Raw genomic sequence first — 17754 nt, 5'->3', positions numbered from 1 at the left:
AAAAGAGGGGTTCTATGAAGCATAGAGGAAAGAACATGTGTGTGTGTAGAGTCAGAGATGTAAGGAGGAAATTCCTAGTGCTTTATTTTTCCATGTAAAATTTTCCATTTCTAAAAAATAATTGTTTCATAAAATTAATGGATGTGTGCCATTGACAATACAGTATTTAGCCTGGCAATTTCAAAGTTGTCATTTTTTTCAGGTGGTTATCCCTATGAATTGTGTGAAAAAGCACATGTACGGTATAACTGATTTGCAAACCAAGCAGGCGAAGGGATAAAAACCCAAATACATATATGAATCCAATTTTTTAAATCAAGGTACAAATTCACCTCATTGGCCATGCAGGTCAAATCAAAACTAAAGTTCACATTCTTAGTGATAGGTATCTTCTCACATGGTGGAAGGGCTATTGTAAGTATTATTCTGATGTGTGTGTGTGTGTAAAGTGCCTTCAAGTCGCAGCTGACTTATGGCGACCCCTTTGGGGGGTTTTCATGGCAAGAGACTAACAGAGGTGGTTTGCCAGTGCCTTCCTCTGCACAGCAACCCTGGTATTCCTTGGTGGTCCCCCATCCAAATACTAACCAGGGCTGACCCTGCTTAGCTTCTGAGATGTGACGAGATCAGGCTAGCCTGGGCCATCCAGGTCAACTAATAACTAAAGCAAATGTCAAGATGTCCCACTGACCTCCACGGACAAGGATTAAATTCTATTGAGACAGATGTGTGGACAGCCGCAGCCACTGCATGCCGTGCACTAGGGCTGTCAATTCGGTTCGTCCCGAACCGAAAAACAGCTGAATTTCCCCTGATTCGGCGGTTTTTAGTTCAGGACGAACCGAACTCAAAAATGGCGGGAAAACGGGGGAGCCAAATTCAGTGAGTTCGGGAGTTCACGAATAAATTCGGCAAATTCGGGGCACAGCAGCATAACCGTCAGTAAGCAGCATTCTCCCCCGGCCAATCGGTGGCCAAGCTGGGTCTTCTTCTGGCCAATCAGTCAGGATTGAGTACTGGAGGAATCAGCTGCTGCGCAGCCTGGCCGGGGAGAGAAAGAGAGAGAAATCCTCATGGGGGTTGCGTGTGCACATTCGCTCCTTTCCGTGGCTGCAGGGGGTGCATTTTGGGGGTAGAGACCCCAAACTTTCAGCGAAGCTTCAGACGAGCCTTCTTAAGAGACCCCCCAAGTTTTGTAAACATTGGGTCAGGGGGTCCCGAGATATGGGCTCCACCCCTTTTTCCTCCCCCCTTTTCCATTTCCATGGCTGCAGGGGGTGCTTTTTTGGGGGTGCAGCCCCCAAACTTTCAGCATAGCTTCAGAAGAGCCTTCTTAAGAGACCCCCCAAGTTTTGTAAAGATGGGTTCAGTGGAGGCAGAAATATGGGCTCCCCCTTTTCTCTTTCCGTGGCTGCAGGGAGTGCATTTTTTGGGGTGCAGCCCCCAAACATTGAGCATAGCTTCAGACGAGCCTTCTTAAGAGACCCCCCAAGTTTTGTAAACATTGGGTCAGGGGGTCCCGAGATATGGGCTTTCCCCTTTTCCCTATTGGGATGAATGGATCACCCGATCCTGTATGCATCTCCAGAGTGGCAAATCGAAGGCAAAACCTCCCATGCTTAAATAGAATCGTATTGGATTACCCAGTCCTCCCAGCCCCTCCTGATGGAACAGAAGACAGCCACAGTAAGACCCCTTTGGGGGCTTTAATCTATAATTTTTCTCCTGTGTGTGTGTGGGGGGGAAAGCAAAGTCTGTGTGTGTGTGGGGGGAGGGAGCAGTTTCTGTGGGTGGGGGGAAGCAAAAGGGGGCTTTCGCCCGTTCTGCCTGGGGTGTGTGTGCTCCCTCGAGTCTCTCTCTCCCTGGTTTGAGGGGGGGGGGCTTCAGTTGTGTTTCCTCAGGTTTTCCCTCATTCATAAGATCGGTTAGGTCTATTTTGATGCTTGCTCAAAACTGGTTTTCAAATGGTGACTTAAAGAATGCACTGGTCCCGAGTCCGATGCAAAAGGGGAAATTCCACCCCTCCTGCTCATTATGCATAGCTAGCTGCCTCTGTCCCTTTCCATGGTTTGCAAACTCCCTGGTGTCAGGTGTTGCTTTGCATTGTTGCAAAGGTGTTGCTTTGCATGGTTGTGTTGCTTTGCAGTTGTGTTGCTTTGCAAACTTCTTCGCACCTGCCCCACCCCTGCTCCCCACAGCTCAGCTGTTTGTCAGGGCTGGGAGCTTTGTGCGTGGGCAGCAAGCTCTGCTCAGAGATGCCCATTAAGGGTGGGGGGACCCCTTTCGGGGCCCATATCTCAGCCCCCCCGACCCAATCTTTACAAAATTTGGGGGTCTTGCAAGAAGGGTCCTTTGAAGCTCCGTTGAAAGTTTGGGACCTCTACCCCCAAAAATGCCCCCCTCAGAGCCACAGAAAGGCGCGGTTGTGTTTTTAATGGCTTTATTCGGCCGAATTTTTTCCCCGAACTTTGAATTCGCGCTGAATTGCATGGACCCGAAGCAGGGGAGTTTGGAATTCGGCATTTCCCGAATCCAGACTGGCCAAATTCGGCCGAATCCGAACTATACCGATTTTTTTTTCCAACAGCCCTACCATGCCCCGTTCTTCAGGTGTCCTAAAATGACAGAGCAATTATAAAAGGAGTCACACCTTTCTAAGCCCATTGATGTCATTGGATGTAGAATGGTGTAACTCTACTTAGGACTGCACTGTCAGACAGTGTTTTCAGTGTTTTCAGTTTCTTTTTCTTAATTTTTTTAATGCATTCCATGCGAATATTGTTACAATAAAATAATTTCCATATGAAATACCAAATTTGATTGAATATTTGGATCCCGTACCCGCAATCAAATACTTCTATTAGTATTTGCTTCTATTGGGACATAACATTGACATGGGATGGGTGTTTTTTTTTTTTGTTTTTTTTACCTTTGCTAAATATGTGAGAACAAACATGCTAAATCAGATCATGATCTATTCAGGGCATCAGAGAATTTTTCCAAAAATTTTCAGAAAAATGTTGTGATTTGAGGAAAATCCACATTACTGTATAGATTACAGTAGGCGAGTCATGTATAGATTACAGTAGGCGAGCATATTGAAGTATATTGAAGCTTCATAATGGTTAATTCTTTGTTTGTCACAATATCCTTATGCAGAAATCATTATTATTCCCAGCTGATGTGCTGCTGATTCTGAGGTTAATAATTTCCCTAAGACTGTTGGTCAGGAAAGAGAGCATCGTTTAAATGGGTTCAAAGATGTCACCTTATGATGATTGTCATCTCTTTATAGTCCCTCAGAATCAGCTTGAACTTACTATCATCACCAGTAAAATGGCATCAGATAGGAAAGGGCAGAAAGATTTAGCAGCTGTGATAGCATTGCTTGCTGTGCAGCATTTTGGAGCAATATATCGTAGACCTAATTCCATCCACCTTACATTTAGTTATTGTTGGGAAGGAAACCTTTCAGTCACAAAGTCCCATAGCATTGGGAGGTTGATTCTGAGCGTTTAAGGCTGCAAAACTAAGCACACTGGGAAGTAAGTACTGTGAAATGAATGGGGCTTGCTTCTGGGTAAACCTGGTTAAGAGTCGACTCTGCAATCCCATGTATACTTTGTTTGGAGAAATACTCCCTGAAATCAGTGTGCTTTTTGCCCTCAGTAAGTATGCAAAGGATTGCACTTAAATATGCTGTCAAGGGCTTACAGTGCAGTCCTAAATGGTCTTAGAAGGGGTGTACCACTGCTTAGGATGTAACGTAAATTCCACAGGTGACCAGTGTTTTGTTTTGTTTTAGTACACAATTGCCAGTTGAAGCTTGGGAGGAGAAAACGGGGTGGTGGAATCCACACAGGCTCTTCTACCAGCATAATAGCATTTGGACGAACAGAGGAGGGTAATTTTTGCCATTCCCTCCTTCCCCCTCACACATACCCCTGTTAGGACTTCAAAGAAACAAAAATGATGGGTTTATTAAGGACCTATCTTTCCTTTAAAATGCTTATGACAGTACAGAGGAGCTTGATTTGGATTAGTGAAACCAACTGGGAGACAAAAGAGTTCAGTCCCCTCCCCCTTTATGCATGGCTCTGTCAAATTGTTATTACAACTGTTTAAATTGCCAAGTGCTCTGAGACATGTAAGGATTGGGGGGGGGGGCATCCAAACCTGCCGTTGAGGGCTATATGGAGAGCCTGGGCCCTTATACTTCACAGTGTGAGGTAAGGGGATTAATGAGCAGTATCTGCATAATTTTGTGCAGGCAAGAAGAAGCAAGGTGTGGCTATTGGCCATGATGAGCATGATGACAAAACTAATTGGGCTTCCCTCTTGGAAGCCTGCCCTAGCTGGTGTAGTGCTCAGCACAGTTCCAAACTTTTAATAGACCCTAATTAGACATATGTTAGTGTCTGTCGTCTTTATTTTGGGATATAGGGTCAACGTGTGGATTCTGCCTGATAACTCGGTATTTGGTAATAACTTTTAATGCTTTGATGGTGTATACAATGTCCATATCTAGAAAACAGCTAAAAAGAGAAGTCTATGTATTTGAGTAAATAGCAAGATAGTAGGAAAGCCTACAGGGTTGTTATTGTGGAGTAAAAAGCTTCCTTCACCAGGTGTACAGGGTGAATGAACTGTTCCGAGAGAGAGAGAGAGAGAGAGAGGAGAGAGAGAGAGAGGAGAGAGGAGAGAGAGAGAGAGAGAGAGAGAGAGAGAGAGAAGAGGAGAGAGAGAGAGAGAGAGAGAGAGAGAGAGAAGAGAGAGAGAGGAGAGAGAGAGAGAGAGAGAGAGAGAGAGAGAGAGAGAGAGAGGAGGGAGAGAGAGAGAGAGAGGAGAGAGAGAGGAGAGAGAGAGAGAGGAGAGAGGAGAGAGGACCTGCTTTGTTGCTTCACTAATGGATTTACTTTGAATTTAAGCCTTCACATCAATCATGTATGCATCAAGTATTTCTGTTCTTTTTTGCCAATGTCTACATATACTTGTTATCCATTGTTAATTTCTGGATGTGCTAATTGGGTTTTTCTTCGCCTCATCGGTATATTTGACATTGATTTTAATTAGGCTCACTTGATGGACAGCTTCGTTTGAGGCTCCCCAAATTCCTTTTCTCATTTCTGGCTCCATGCAGTAGCGCTTATTCAAAACCCGTTTAGAAGGCTCTAGTAGCACCTTTTGAGGTAAAGTGAACTGGTTTTATTGAAAGAGGATGAGGTTTTTGTAAGCGATTCCCCCCTACTTTATAAGATGTTCAAGTGTAACGATGAGTCAGGGGAAAAAAAATAGTTCATGGAATGTTTTACACACAGTCCCGAAGGTGAAAACAGAAACACAAAGCAGTGTGCTGCAAGCGGTTTAGACACCAGTATTTATTTATTAGGTATTTATTTTCCATGCAGAACATCTGTGATGAAGCCACTTCCACCACACCCGAGCTGAAGGCACATGTGACCTTTAAAAAGAACTCACTGAACTGCGGGAGGTGTGTGACCTCTGTTTTTATATTAATCCACCTCTAGCAATCCACCAAATAAAGCACTGATATGGGATTCTAAGGTTACCATCCTCCATGGGGGGCCTGGGATTCTTACGGAATTACAACTGATCTTCGACTACAGAGATCAGTTCCTCTGGAGGAAATGGCACCTTAAGAGGGAGAAAACCTATGGCATCCCATCCTCACCAAGCTCCTTCCTCAAACTCCACTCTCCCAGGCTCCACCCACAGATCTCCAGAAATTTCCCATCCTGGCAATCCTAGACCCCTTCCTTGCTTGCCTGCTGGATTGTTAGTCTTGAAGCCGCCACCGCACCTCCCTTTTCCTCTGTTGGAAGAAAAAAATCTTTCCTTGCTGTGTACCTGTGATGCACAGGGTTAAAAAAATCCAAATCTCCTCGTTTTATAATGTGAGAAGAAGCCTGTTGAGGTCCTGAATGACATGCTAAAAATTTTGAGTAAATTCCTGTTCTGGTACCTCTATCTGCATGCTCCCAGTCGGTCATTCTGGAGATTGCTGTTCTGAGATCTCTCATGGAGCATCTGGGAGATTAAATGTTCACTCACAACACTTTTGAATTTTTGTTTTATATTATCAGATTTGTTTGTTCATTCTTTTTCTCAAATAAAGTCCAGTCTGTCCACAGGAGGTTGCTGATGGGCATTTTATGTACGATGTTCTTTACAAATGTAGGGATAAGCACAGGGTTGTGTTGGATGGTGATTCTTTAACTACATTGCTGGTATAGATTTATGGTGCAATTTGTACAGGTTTATTTCATGGTGAAGTGCCTGATGTGATACTGTTATGACGCTCTTAGCACAGGTACTAGCTTTAAGTTAGGTAAGTAACTTAAAGCAAGTAAGTCTCTGTGCTATTCTTGGTCTACCTCCAACTGCTTCTCTGAGCTGGATCATTCTCCAGCATAGATTATTGGTCCCTTTTATGCTCTGCAATACTTTCTGTTGACTTTAACATTCTGTGAATTCTGCTACCTTTATTTTCCCATCAACCCAGGAGGACTCCATTCAGTGTAGACATCATGAAGCTATGGCAACCTGCATTGAATGGAGTGCAGCATAATGATATCTGAATTGCCCTTTGTGTTTGATGTCGTCAAGATCTCGATTTAAATTGCCACAACCTGGAATCTAATGATGAGAAAACAAAAATGCTGCCATGTCTTGGTCCTAATAGTTTGCTTTTCATCAAATAAAAAGGTCATGGCTACAAGGAAAGAACATTAAATTTCTGAACGTACAGATATTCGTTAAACATTTTGAAATAACGGCTACATTACAAACAACTATATATTAAATACAACCCTAGGTAAACATGGCCCATTATACTGTCTTAATGCCACTGGGGTATGGACAGAGACTGTCCACACAGAACAGGGGATCAATGAAGAGGTGCCATAATTGTATCCCCAGTGAACAGGGAAAGCACCTCATGTTTGAGGGCTTATGTTATCGGAGAAGACTTTTATTTATTTTTATTTATCTGTCAGCCCTTGGCCCACAGAACCAGAAATCACCACAAAGTCATATAGAGTCCAAACAGATGGCTTTTACTGGTCAATTAGGCATACAGTGCAAACGAATAAAATGACAGCTATGAGAGGCTCACTAGCTGGGAGATATTATAAGGCAGGAAAGGCGGGTGATTACACGTACAGGCTGAATACAGTTTCCCAGGAGCTGGGTTCCCTGGCCTAGGTATGCGACCTTGGGGGGCAGACAATACAACGCAGAGACAGAGGCAATAACGAAACCGAGATAGCAGCCTGACATTCTGCTCCCCTCAAGGCCCCCTCCCAGTTCGCAAGGGGGCTGGCCGATCTGGGTAAGCAATGTGAAAGGCGTCGACGAGGTCGGGGGCGGAGACATCCCGTGCGCGTACCCATTCGTCATAGGCAGGGGGGAAATGTTTCCAACGGACCAAGTATTGCAGGTTGCCATGGTGAACACGGGAGTCAAGGATCTTGGAGACTTCGAAGTGTTCCTCCCCCCCCACCATGATGGGTTGCGCAGGAGGTGGGTCCGGATGCCACCGTGGAGAAGCAACATGGGGTTTGAGGAGGCTAATGTGGAAAACAGGATGCACACGCCTCAAGGATTTGGGGAGAGCCAGTTCCACCGTGACAGGGTTTATGACCCGGGTGATGGGGAAAGGGCCAATGTATTTAGCACTGAGCTTATGGCACGGTTGGGTGGAACGGAGATTTTTGGTGGAAAGGTAAACCAAAGTACCCACTTGCAGATCACCCCCGGGGGAGCGATGTTTGTCAGCTTGTGCTTTGTATTTACGTTTGGCTCGGTCGAGGTTGCTAACGAGCCAGGGCCAAGTGGTACGGAGGGCGTGTGCCCAGGAGGCAATGTCGGGGTTCCCCTCCCCCTCTATATCATCTGTAGGAGCGATGGGACTGAAATCTTGTCCATACACAGCAAAAAATGGGCTAAAACCTGTGGATTGATGCATGGCATTATTGTAGGCATATTCTGCTAAAGGTAACAGTTCTACCCAGTTATCCTGGTGGTAGTTAACATAACAGCGTAAATAACATTCAAGTACAGCATTGACACGTTCAGTTTGACCATCAGTTTGAGGATGGTATGCACTAGACAACCCTTGTTCCACTCCCACCAACTTGAGGAAAGCTTTCCAAAACTTAGAAACGAAACCACTGCCGCGGTCACAAATTATCTTACGCGGAAACGAATGTAAACGAAAGATATGCGTCACGAAGAGGCGGGCCAGTTTCTGAGCAGAGGGAATCCCTGCGCATGGAATCAAATGTATTTGCTTAGAAAACAAATCAGTAACAACCCACAACACAGTTTTACCCCCACTGAGAGGGAGATCAGTCATGAAGTCCATAGCAATCACTTCCCAAGGTTTGCTGGGCGTTTCAAGAGGTTGTAGCAGTCCCGGGGGTTTGCCCTGCGATCGTTTCGCAGCGGCACAAACGGGACAGCTGCGGATGAAGGAGTCAATGTCGGAACGCATTCCCCCCCACCAGAACTGTCTGCGCAATAAGTGAAGGGTTTTCAGAAACCCAAAGTGCCCAGCTGTTTTGGCTCCATGGGCTAAATGTAAAACGTCCTTTCGGAGAGCCTTGGGGACATACAATTTCGAGTCCTTGTACCAGGATCCTCCTTGTTCCAAAACACCAGGGGGTAGGGTATGAGCGGAACGTTCTAAAAGGCACTGGTCCCGAAGGACAGTTAAAAAGGACTCGGAGATGGGGATTTTGGAGGGGGCCCCCCCGTCGGCCATGGAGATCTTAGAAACAGTTATGGGGCTAGTGCTTACGTGCGGCGGCGCGCAGACTGCAGGCGGCTGGGCGGTCGGAGGGGTAGGAAGGGCGGGAACTCCGGTTTGTTGCGGTGGCGGCTGGGCAGCCGGTTGAGCTGGCGGAAGTTGTACGTTGGGTAAGGTGTGCTGATGCTGGGATCGAGTTTGTACAGCCAGCATAGGTAGAGCCCCACGTTGCATAGGGGTGAACAGAGAGTTGGTGGGTCTTTCGAGTTTTACCGGATATTGTGGTAAACGGGAGAGGGCATCCGCAAGAACGTTCTGTTTCCCAGGGACGTGCTTCAGGGTGAAACGGAACTGCGCAAAGAACTCCGCCCACCGTTGTTGTTTCGCTGATAGCTTATGGGACCCCGTGAGGGCAGCTAGATTTTTGTGATCGGTCCAAACCTCAAAGGGGACTTTAGACCCTTCCAAGAATTGTCGCCATAGAGTCAGAGCATGATGAACTGCGGAGGCCTCTTTCTCCCAGATGGGCCAGTTTAATTGAGCGTGCGCAAATTTTTTTGAAAAGTAAGCGCAAGGGTGAAGAAGACCATCCGGTCCTTGCTGGAGGAGAGCCCCTCCCATGGCTACATCGGAAGCATCGACTTGCACAATGAACATTTGATTTGGGTCTGGGTGCTGTAGCACCGGCTCCGAAGTGAAGAGGCGTTTGAGGGCCAGAAAGGCGGCTTGGCATTGCTCAGTCCATAGGATTTTCGCGGAGGGCAAGGCAGCCGAGCTTACTTTTCCCTTAGTTTTCAGTAGGTCCGTAATGGGTAGAGCCACCTGGGCGAAGTTAGGGATGAATCCTCGATAGAAGTTTGCAAATCCCAGAAATTGCTGTACTTGCTTCCGGTTGGTGGGGGGAGTCCAATCGAGGACGGCTTGGACTTTGGCGGGGTCCATGCGAAGACCTTGGTGGGAGATGATGTATCCCAAAAACGTGAGTTTGCTTTGGTGAAATTCGCACTTAGCAAGTTTTGCGAAAAGTTGATGGTTGCGCAGGCGTTGCAGAACTTCCCTGACCAGAGCCACATGCTCGTCCATAGTTTTCGAATAAATGAGAATGTCATCTAAGTAGACCACCACCCCACGATATAGAAGGTCATGTAGGATTTCATTGATGAGTTGCATGAAGACCCCCGGGGCCCCTTTTAATCCGAACGGCATCACAAGGAATTCATACATTCCGAAACAGCTGGAGAAGGCAGTGAGGTGCTCATCCCCTTCGCGGATACGGACTCGGTAGTAAGCTTCCACCAAGTCTAATTTAGAGAACACACGGCCTTCCTGTAATTGTCCCAAAATATCGGATATTAATGGGATAGGATAGGCATTGGTCTGGGTAACCGCATTGAGCTTTCTGAAGTCAATGCACAGGCGAAGGTCGCCCTCTTTTTTCCGGACGAAAAACGCGGGGGCCGAGTTTGGGGCATTCGAAGGGCGAATGAACCCTCTGGCGAGGTTTTTGTCCAAAAAGTCCCGGAGGACAGTGCGCTCGGAAGCGCTCATAGGGTAAATCTTACTCTTGGTTAATGTGCAGTCCTTTACCACTTCAATCGCACAGTCTGAGGCCCGGTGGGGGGGTAAGGCATCACATTCCTTAAGGTCGAAGACATCTTCAAAGTCCCGGTACACAGCGGGTAGAGCCGGTGGTGCTGGGGCAGTAGAGGTTAATGCTGGAACGGGCGGATATAGCAGAGCAAAGTTTTACCGATGCTGGCCGCAGGTGGGACTAGCGAAGGAGATAGTGTTTGTTTCCCAATCAATACTGGGACTATGTCCTTTAATCCAGTTAATTCCCAAGACCACTTCAAATCGGATAGGGGCTATAGTGAAGTCTATTTGTTCCCAGTGGGAACCAATTCCCATTGCCACCCCTATGGTGCGGTGATCAACTGGACCCCCCTGGAAATGGCTTCCGTCCATTTGGGCAAATTGGACGGGGGCGGGTAAAGCCTCAGAGTCGGCTCTGAGTGCAGCAAAAGTGGTTTCGCTTATGAGAGTGCGACAGCAACCGGAGTCAATTAGTGCTTTGACGGGGATTTGTGGGCCACCGTTAAGTTGCTGTAAAACTGCATCCACGTAGACGGTGGAGTCCACGTCTTTAATTTTGGTAGGAGCATTCGGTTTGATAGGAAGATCCTGAGAGGTCTGTGGAGACGCTCCATTCACCACAGACCGGAGCCGTTTTTTGACAAGTCGAGGGGAGATTCCAGGTTTAAGGCTGGAGAAATCCAAGGATTTTCCTCATCCGAAGAGGGAAAATCGTCCCCCAATGGGGCACTTGTAATCCGAGACCCGGCGGGGTCGTTGGTAGTAGGCAGGGAGGCTGGGTCCCCGGCATGGAGTGCAGAGGGTGTGGGTCTTCCCGGAGCTGCGCTGCGGGTGGCCGCGGTGCCTCTGCGTGGTGGACGACCTCGGGCGCGGGTTGTCGTGCTGGGACGAAATATTTCCTGGCGGCGTGGGCAAACGGCTGCAAAGTGGCCCATTTCTCCGCAAGTAAGACAGGCACCCCTCTGAAATCGGGCTTCACGTTCCTGGGGCGGACGTGGGGGATTTCGTGGGACGAGCAGTGGTGCCTTGGGTTGAGGCTTTTGGGTGCCTTTTTCCTTGTGCTTTTGACGGACGAGAGAAATGAAGCGTCGGCGGCTTTCCACTTCCTCGGCTAATAGGATCCAGTCTTCGAGGGTATCGGGATCGCCTCGCATGTAAGACCAGTTCAGAATGTCAGGATGCAAGGCTTCCCTGAAATGATGGATCAGGGTGGTCTCGGGCCAACCTACAATTTTACTTGCCAGTCGTTGAAATTCATCGGCAAATTCTCGAACTGTAGCAGAGCCTTGTTTTAATTGTAAGAGTTCCGTTTTGGCTCTTTCCCCCAGGAAGGGGTCCTCAAACCTCCTTCTCAGGGCAGTCATGAAGTTGTTGAGGGAACGAATAGCACGAGAGCGGGTGTCAAACTGGAGGACCATCCAGTCAGCCGCTTTACCTGTCAGAAGGGAAGCTACGTAACGCACCCGGCTGTCTTCCGTGGGGAAAAGTTGTCCTTGTTCTCGCATATAACTGTCCACTTGATGCAAGAAACAAGGCAAAGTCTCGAGAGATCCGTCATACGTAGTCCTCAATTTGAGTTGCTTCCAAGGGCCGGGCGCAGGTTGACCCGGTTGCACGGGTGGTCCGGGCGGAGGGACAACAGGAGCTCCAGGAGGCAAGGGTGGAGCAGGCACATTAGCGGGTGGTTGCACGGGTGGTCCGGGCGGAGGAGCAACAGGAGCTCCAGGAGGCAAGGGTGGAGCAGGCACATTAGCGGGTGGCTGTACGGGTACCCCCTGACCCGGTATCGGAACGGGCTGTCTCAGAGCTATCAGGGTTTGTTGTAATTGCCTGTTCTCCTGAAGCATACGTTCCATTACTTCTTGGAGTTGATCAACACGGTCGGAGAGCTCCCGATTCTGGGCTCTTAAGAAATGAGCCTCCTCACTTGGGCCACCAGTAAGATGAGGCTTACTGGTCCGGAAGCTTGTGGCCCATTGAGAGCTATCCCCATATAAATCCTCGTCTTCAGACTCTTCTGAGTCTCGACGTCGGTCAGCCAAACGGCGTGCGCGTTGAGTCGCGCGCGGCGGGACAAACGCCGGGGAAAAGGACAGACCTGATAGCCCTAGTACATTGCCCTTAGGGCGCGTGTCCACGTTCGCCTGATTCCTAATCCTTGCTGCAGCCGCCCTGGCTGCTTCCGCAGCCTCTCTCTCTCTTGCGACCTTAGCCGCTTCGGCGGCTTGCTGATCCGCAAGAACTTTGGTGTTCTCAAGTCTCAGGGCAGTCTCTGCCGTAATGCGCGGCAAAAGTTCTGTCTCCAGGAGTGAGAGTATGGGGTCGGGTTCCCCGCCCAGCAGAGGTTGTACTCGAACCGCCAGTGCGGGTGCCTCGGCTCCGAAGGTCGAGGTCAAAACTTGAGCCAAGGTGGCTACCGGGGTGTCCTTTGTACATTCCACAAGGAGAAGAGCGGTGCTAATAGCGACTCGCTTGGCCTCAGCCTGACAGCTGGCTGCATCCGGGATCAGGGAAAAACCCTCCGGTGGGGCTCCCGCCATGGTAGAAAGAGTTTCTCGAGAAATAAGATTATCCAAAAGTCCAGTTAATATTTGTAAATCCTCAGTCGCCAATCGGGCATCGTCCAGTAATTGATCCAAGTCCTGAAGATCTAGACGAGCATCAGTATCCTCCGACGTTAACATCCAGAGACGTCCTTTAAGAGATTGCCACTGTTTCTGTACCAGTCCCCTCAAGCGGCAAACCTCTCGGGTCGTCCGGAAAAGTTCAGCGATTAAGTCTTGTAACAGAGTAGGATCCTCAGAGAAGGGCTCCAGGGTGTAGATCACCTGGAGAGCTGCATAGCTCCCATCCAAGTGGCAGGCGAACCCCCCTGGGCTCCAGCCTGGCTAGTAGAATGGTGAAGAGATAGCTGTCATATTGTCAGCCCTTGGCCCACAGAACCAGAAATCACCACAAAGTCATATAGAGTCCAAACAGATGGCTTTTACTGGTCAATTAGGCATACAGTGCAAACGAATAAAATGACAGCTATGAGAGGCTCACTAGCTGGGAGATATTATAAGGCAGGAAAGGCGGGTGATTACACGTACAGGCTGAATACAGTTTCCCAGGAGCTGGGTTCCCAGGCCTAGGTATGCGACCTTGGGGGGCAGACAATACAACGCAGAGACAGAGGCAATAACGAAACCGAGATAGCAGCCTGACATTATCTAGGTATTTATACGTCCACTTTTCCCCTTGAATAGGGACCCAAAGCAGCTTACAACATCATTCTCCCCTCTTCCATTTTATCATGATAACAACAACCATGGGAGGAAGGTAAAGCTGTGAGGTACATTAGAGACTGTGTGACTGGCCCAAAGTCACTCAGTGAGTTTCCATAGGGATCCAAGACTGGGTTCCCCAGCTCCTAGTATGACACTAACACTACACCACAGTGTCTTACCATGGAAGGAGGGGTTTTAATTCCTTTGCCCCCATCATATTTGTGTTTATTGAAACACTTCTGACATGGGAGGGGAGTCAGGTACATGTTTGTAACATATTTTCCCTTCTCTAAAGCTAACAACAGCACGGGGTGGATGCTGACATGTAAAACTGTGCAAGCGTGGAATGACTGAACTTTTTCCCCCCCTTCCCCATGTGGCACCAATCTGAACCCTCAGCAGCAATTTACTTTTTAAAAATGCTAGGAAGATCTGATGACAGGTCTCCTGGTTCAGTGGTACTCACTCCATGTCTTGCGGAAAATCATATACACATTTGCCTTTAACCTAAAGAGCCACATAACTAACACATGCAAAAAATTCATATAAGAGATAACTATTCAGTACTCAATATATAGCATAACATTTTTAAGTGCTTGTGAGCATGCAGGTTAGTCTCTCCTTCTTCTCAGCTTGAGTCAAAGCCGCTTGAGTGAGAGAATGAGATTGCCAAGATGCCCAGAGGAGAGCAAGCCAGGTTTGGAGAAAGGGGAATAAATCACCATCACTCCATTATAGCTAGCTTGGTCTTTAGTTGGGTGGTTGCCATGTTGATAGTGGTGGTTTTATTCTCTTCTCTGGAGCCAGCTGCCTTTCTCCCAGTGGCCACCTGGGTGATAGGATGAGATTGTGAGGGCTGCAGACAGGCGGGGTTTGTTGGAGAGGACAGGGTATATATGGCATGAAACCATTAGCTCAGGCAGGTTTGCAGCTTACCCTTTCTTTAGCCCCTGAAGTGGTAGTTTCAAAGAGGGAACCATATCTCATCTATGTGCCCCACAGGGCAATGGCCTTGGTCCCTTTCCTTGAATGTGGGCCAGGTATCATATTGAGGAACAGTACCCAAAAGAGCCATAAGTGGCTGCTGAGCCACTGTGTATCACTGGTCTAATTTGATCTGCAGTCACCCACCATATGGATGAGTAATATGTAGCCCAGAACTATCTTTGTGTGTGTGTGTGGGGGGGGTCAAGTCACAGCTGGCTTATGGCGACCCCATAGGGTTTTCCAGCAAGAGACATTTGGAGGTGGTTTGCCATTGCCTGCCTCCACATGGGCTGAGAGAGTTCTGAGAGAACTCTGACTGGGTGAAGGTCACTCAGCAGGCTTCATGTGGAGGAGTGGAATCGAGCCCAATTCTCCAGATTACAGTCTGCCACTCTTAACCACTGCATCACACTGGCTCACACAAATCTATGAATTATAATTAACTGCCACTGTGCTGATTCAGTTCCCTGATGAAGTTAGGGTCCATAAATGCATAAAGAGGTTTTGATATGCATAGGGCGAATGGCTGCTGCACATGAGGGTGCACATGTCGAATCCAGAGCTGCACATATGGACACTTTTTCAAAAATGTAGCATTCACTAAGAGCGGATGTGGCAGTATTTAATCCATCAGCCCAATTCTTGCATTTTGCAGAGGACTCCATACGTGCAGCCTTAGCTTTTGTATGCTTGATCTGTTCTCATTTTCATTCTCCCTCTGAGATAGTTTTAAAAACAAAAACAAAAGATTTAGTAGAGGTTTCAGATGCCAAACTTGTGAAATCTGAAATGTCAGTAGTTCATTTTCCAGGTCCAAGTACTATTCCCATGGTTTAATAGTGTCTTCTCATCTTTGTTCTTCAGAAAAATTCAAAGGAAGAGGAAAAGCAGGATCACATTTTGATTCAGCACGCAGACGGAGTAGAGCTGTCCTTTATCACATCTCTGGACACCTGCAAAGAAGAGAAAAGAACAAATTAAAAATTAATAATGTAGGTGTAGTGCTCAAAGCTGATTTTGCGCTGTGAGTTTTGTAGTGTTAGTCTAGTTGATGCTACTAATATTTTCGTTTGTCGTGTCTTCTTGGTCTAAAGTTTCTTTTCAGTAATACGACATGGAAGGTCAAGATGCAGAACAAAAACACAGCCATCCTAATGTTTTTATTGCAAGTGTGTTCAAATGAATTATAAATCAAGGAAAGAACAGGGTAGAAATAGTTTGATATGTCACATGGGCAGCCGGTAAATTCTACAGTATAGTTTTGTTTCACGTTATGGCTGCAAATCTCTCTGTCGCTTTTCTTAAGCAAAGTTCTCAGCACAGGTTGTGAAGGGCTAGGGTTATATGCTAGGTACCTCCTCTGAGTTTGTTTGAATTGCAGACAATTCAAAGTCCTTGATATGGAAAAGAGTTTGACCTGGCCCCGAGAAGTTTGAGATTAGGAATGTGCACCCTACTACTGGGAAATGTCATGATGCTTACTGAACTTGTGGATTATTGCTTCTTCAAAAAGTCAGATGTTTTGCCTGAAGAACTTTCCAGTTAGCTTTGTATTGCTTTTGTCAAACATTGATAACAACCTAAGCATGTGCAGAACCCCATCCCTCGCACAGACACATATACACAGAGACACCCAACAAATTTCAGGAGGCTTATGAAAACTCTTGATATTCAGTGCATACTTCACTAAAAAAAAGAACCCTCAAAATTAATTTTTAATTTCACTTTAGGTGAAATGGCAATATCAGCTCTGTAGGAGATTGGTAGAATGACATAGGCATACAACTACACTCACGGAAACTCTCAGAGAAAGATGCCTCTTGTGTATTGCACAGATTTGTCCATAAGGCTTTCAGAATCCAGCTCTATAAGGGAGCACAAGATGGTCTCAAAACCTGAGTGGCAGCAGTATTCTCATTTATCCTACAAACTGATGTCACAGCCCAGCATCAAAGAGGTATGCCCCTAGACAGCCACCCCCTGTGGTTTTTTGGTGACTGCTGCATGGGCTGTTGCCATCTTCCATACGTGTTAAAACTGTTTCATGAGGGCAAATACTTTTCCCTGTGCAAAGTAGTTCTATTAGAGGTGCATTCCCTGGATGGTGCAAAAGTGTTGAGCATAACAGGGAGCTTTTTGCTTTGTTCTCTTAAGCCAAGTTGCTTGTGTTGCCTGTACAGGTCTAATGTAAAAGATATTTATATTTCAATCTCCATTAAATTACTAGTGAGAGTCTGGACAGACTCACTCTTGTCGTAAATAAAATCTAACAACTCAGCAGGAGATGTCTCTCTGGATTTGAAATGGATGTGTGTGTAGCTTGGTCAGCTACAGAAATTGATCTGCTTGTACTTTAATTGCAATCCAAATCTCAGTGAAACCCTTCATGATGTTCATCTCTAAGTAACCATAACTGACACATCAGCCTACAAAATACTGCGTGTACTATTCTGTTTTGTTTTTTGTTCTGCTTTTTAAAACCCAGTTTCTTTTAACATTCTCCATAGACTGAATTCTGGGAAATATGGTTGTTGCATTCCCACTTTTAAATTGTTACTTGTCTTTCTTTGTTTAAAAAAGTTTCTTAAAGCACTTGCGCACATGCTGGATAATGCACTTTCAATCCACTTTCAATGCACTTTAACGACAGCTTGCAAGTTGATATTGCCATTACGCACAGGAAAATCCAGCTTCAAAGTGCATTGAAACCGGATTGAAAGTGCCTTATTCATTCACATTTTGTTAAGTGTTACCATTATTAATATGAGAAACCACTGGAGACAAATCCTTTATGTCCGTGCTCTTTCGAAGCTGAAAGTAGTTTGCATGACTGAGGGGTTGACAATTTTTACCTACCAATATATTTTAAAGTATAATTTAAGCAGCATGAAGTTATTTAATAATTCTAAAAATACCTACCAATGGTATCAACCAATAATGGCATATAGTCTAAGCAAGGCTGCCAGCTCTGGGTTGGGAAACACCTGAAGATTTTGGGGGTGGAGCTTGAGGAGGGTGGGGTTTGGGGAGGGGAGGGACTTCTATGCCATAGAGTCCAATTGTAAAAGCAGCCATTTTCTCCAGGGGAACTGATCTCTGTCACCTGAAGATCAGTTGTAATAGCAGGAGATCTCC

The 17754-nt window shown here is 46.7% G+C and overlaps 1 protein-coding gene across 1 annotated transcript in view; it reads left to right on the top strand.

Annotated features, from left to right (window-relative positions):
- Positions 1-17754, top strand: part of KCNH8 (potassium voltage-gated channel subfamily H member 8) — a 220835-nt gene that overhangs the window by 103733 nt on the left and 99348 nt on the right. Inside the window, exon 4 of the mRNA XM_056857318.1 lies at positions 15484-15611. Within this exon, the coding sequence (XP_056713296.1) occupies positions 15484-15611 (128 nt within the window). The remainder of the gene's footprint in view (positions 1-15483; positions 15612-17754) is intronic.

Source organism: Euleptes europaea, chromosome 11 (assembly GCF_029931775.1).
Source record: "Euleptes europaea isolate rEulEur1 chromosome 11, rEulEur1.hap1, whole genome shotgun sequence".
In the NCBI taxonomy this organism is placed as follows: Eukaryota; Metazoa; Chordata; class Lepidosauria; order Squamata; family Sphaerodactylidae; genus Euleptes; species Euleptes europaea.
Note: the sequence above shows the minus strand (reverse complement) of the source record. Positions and strands in the feature narration are given on the sequence as shown.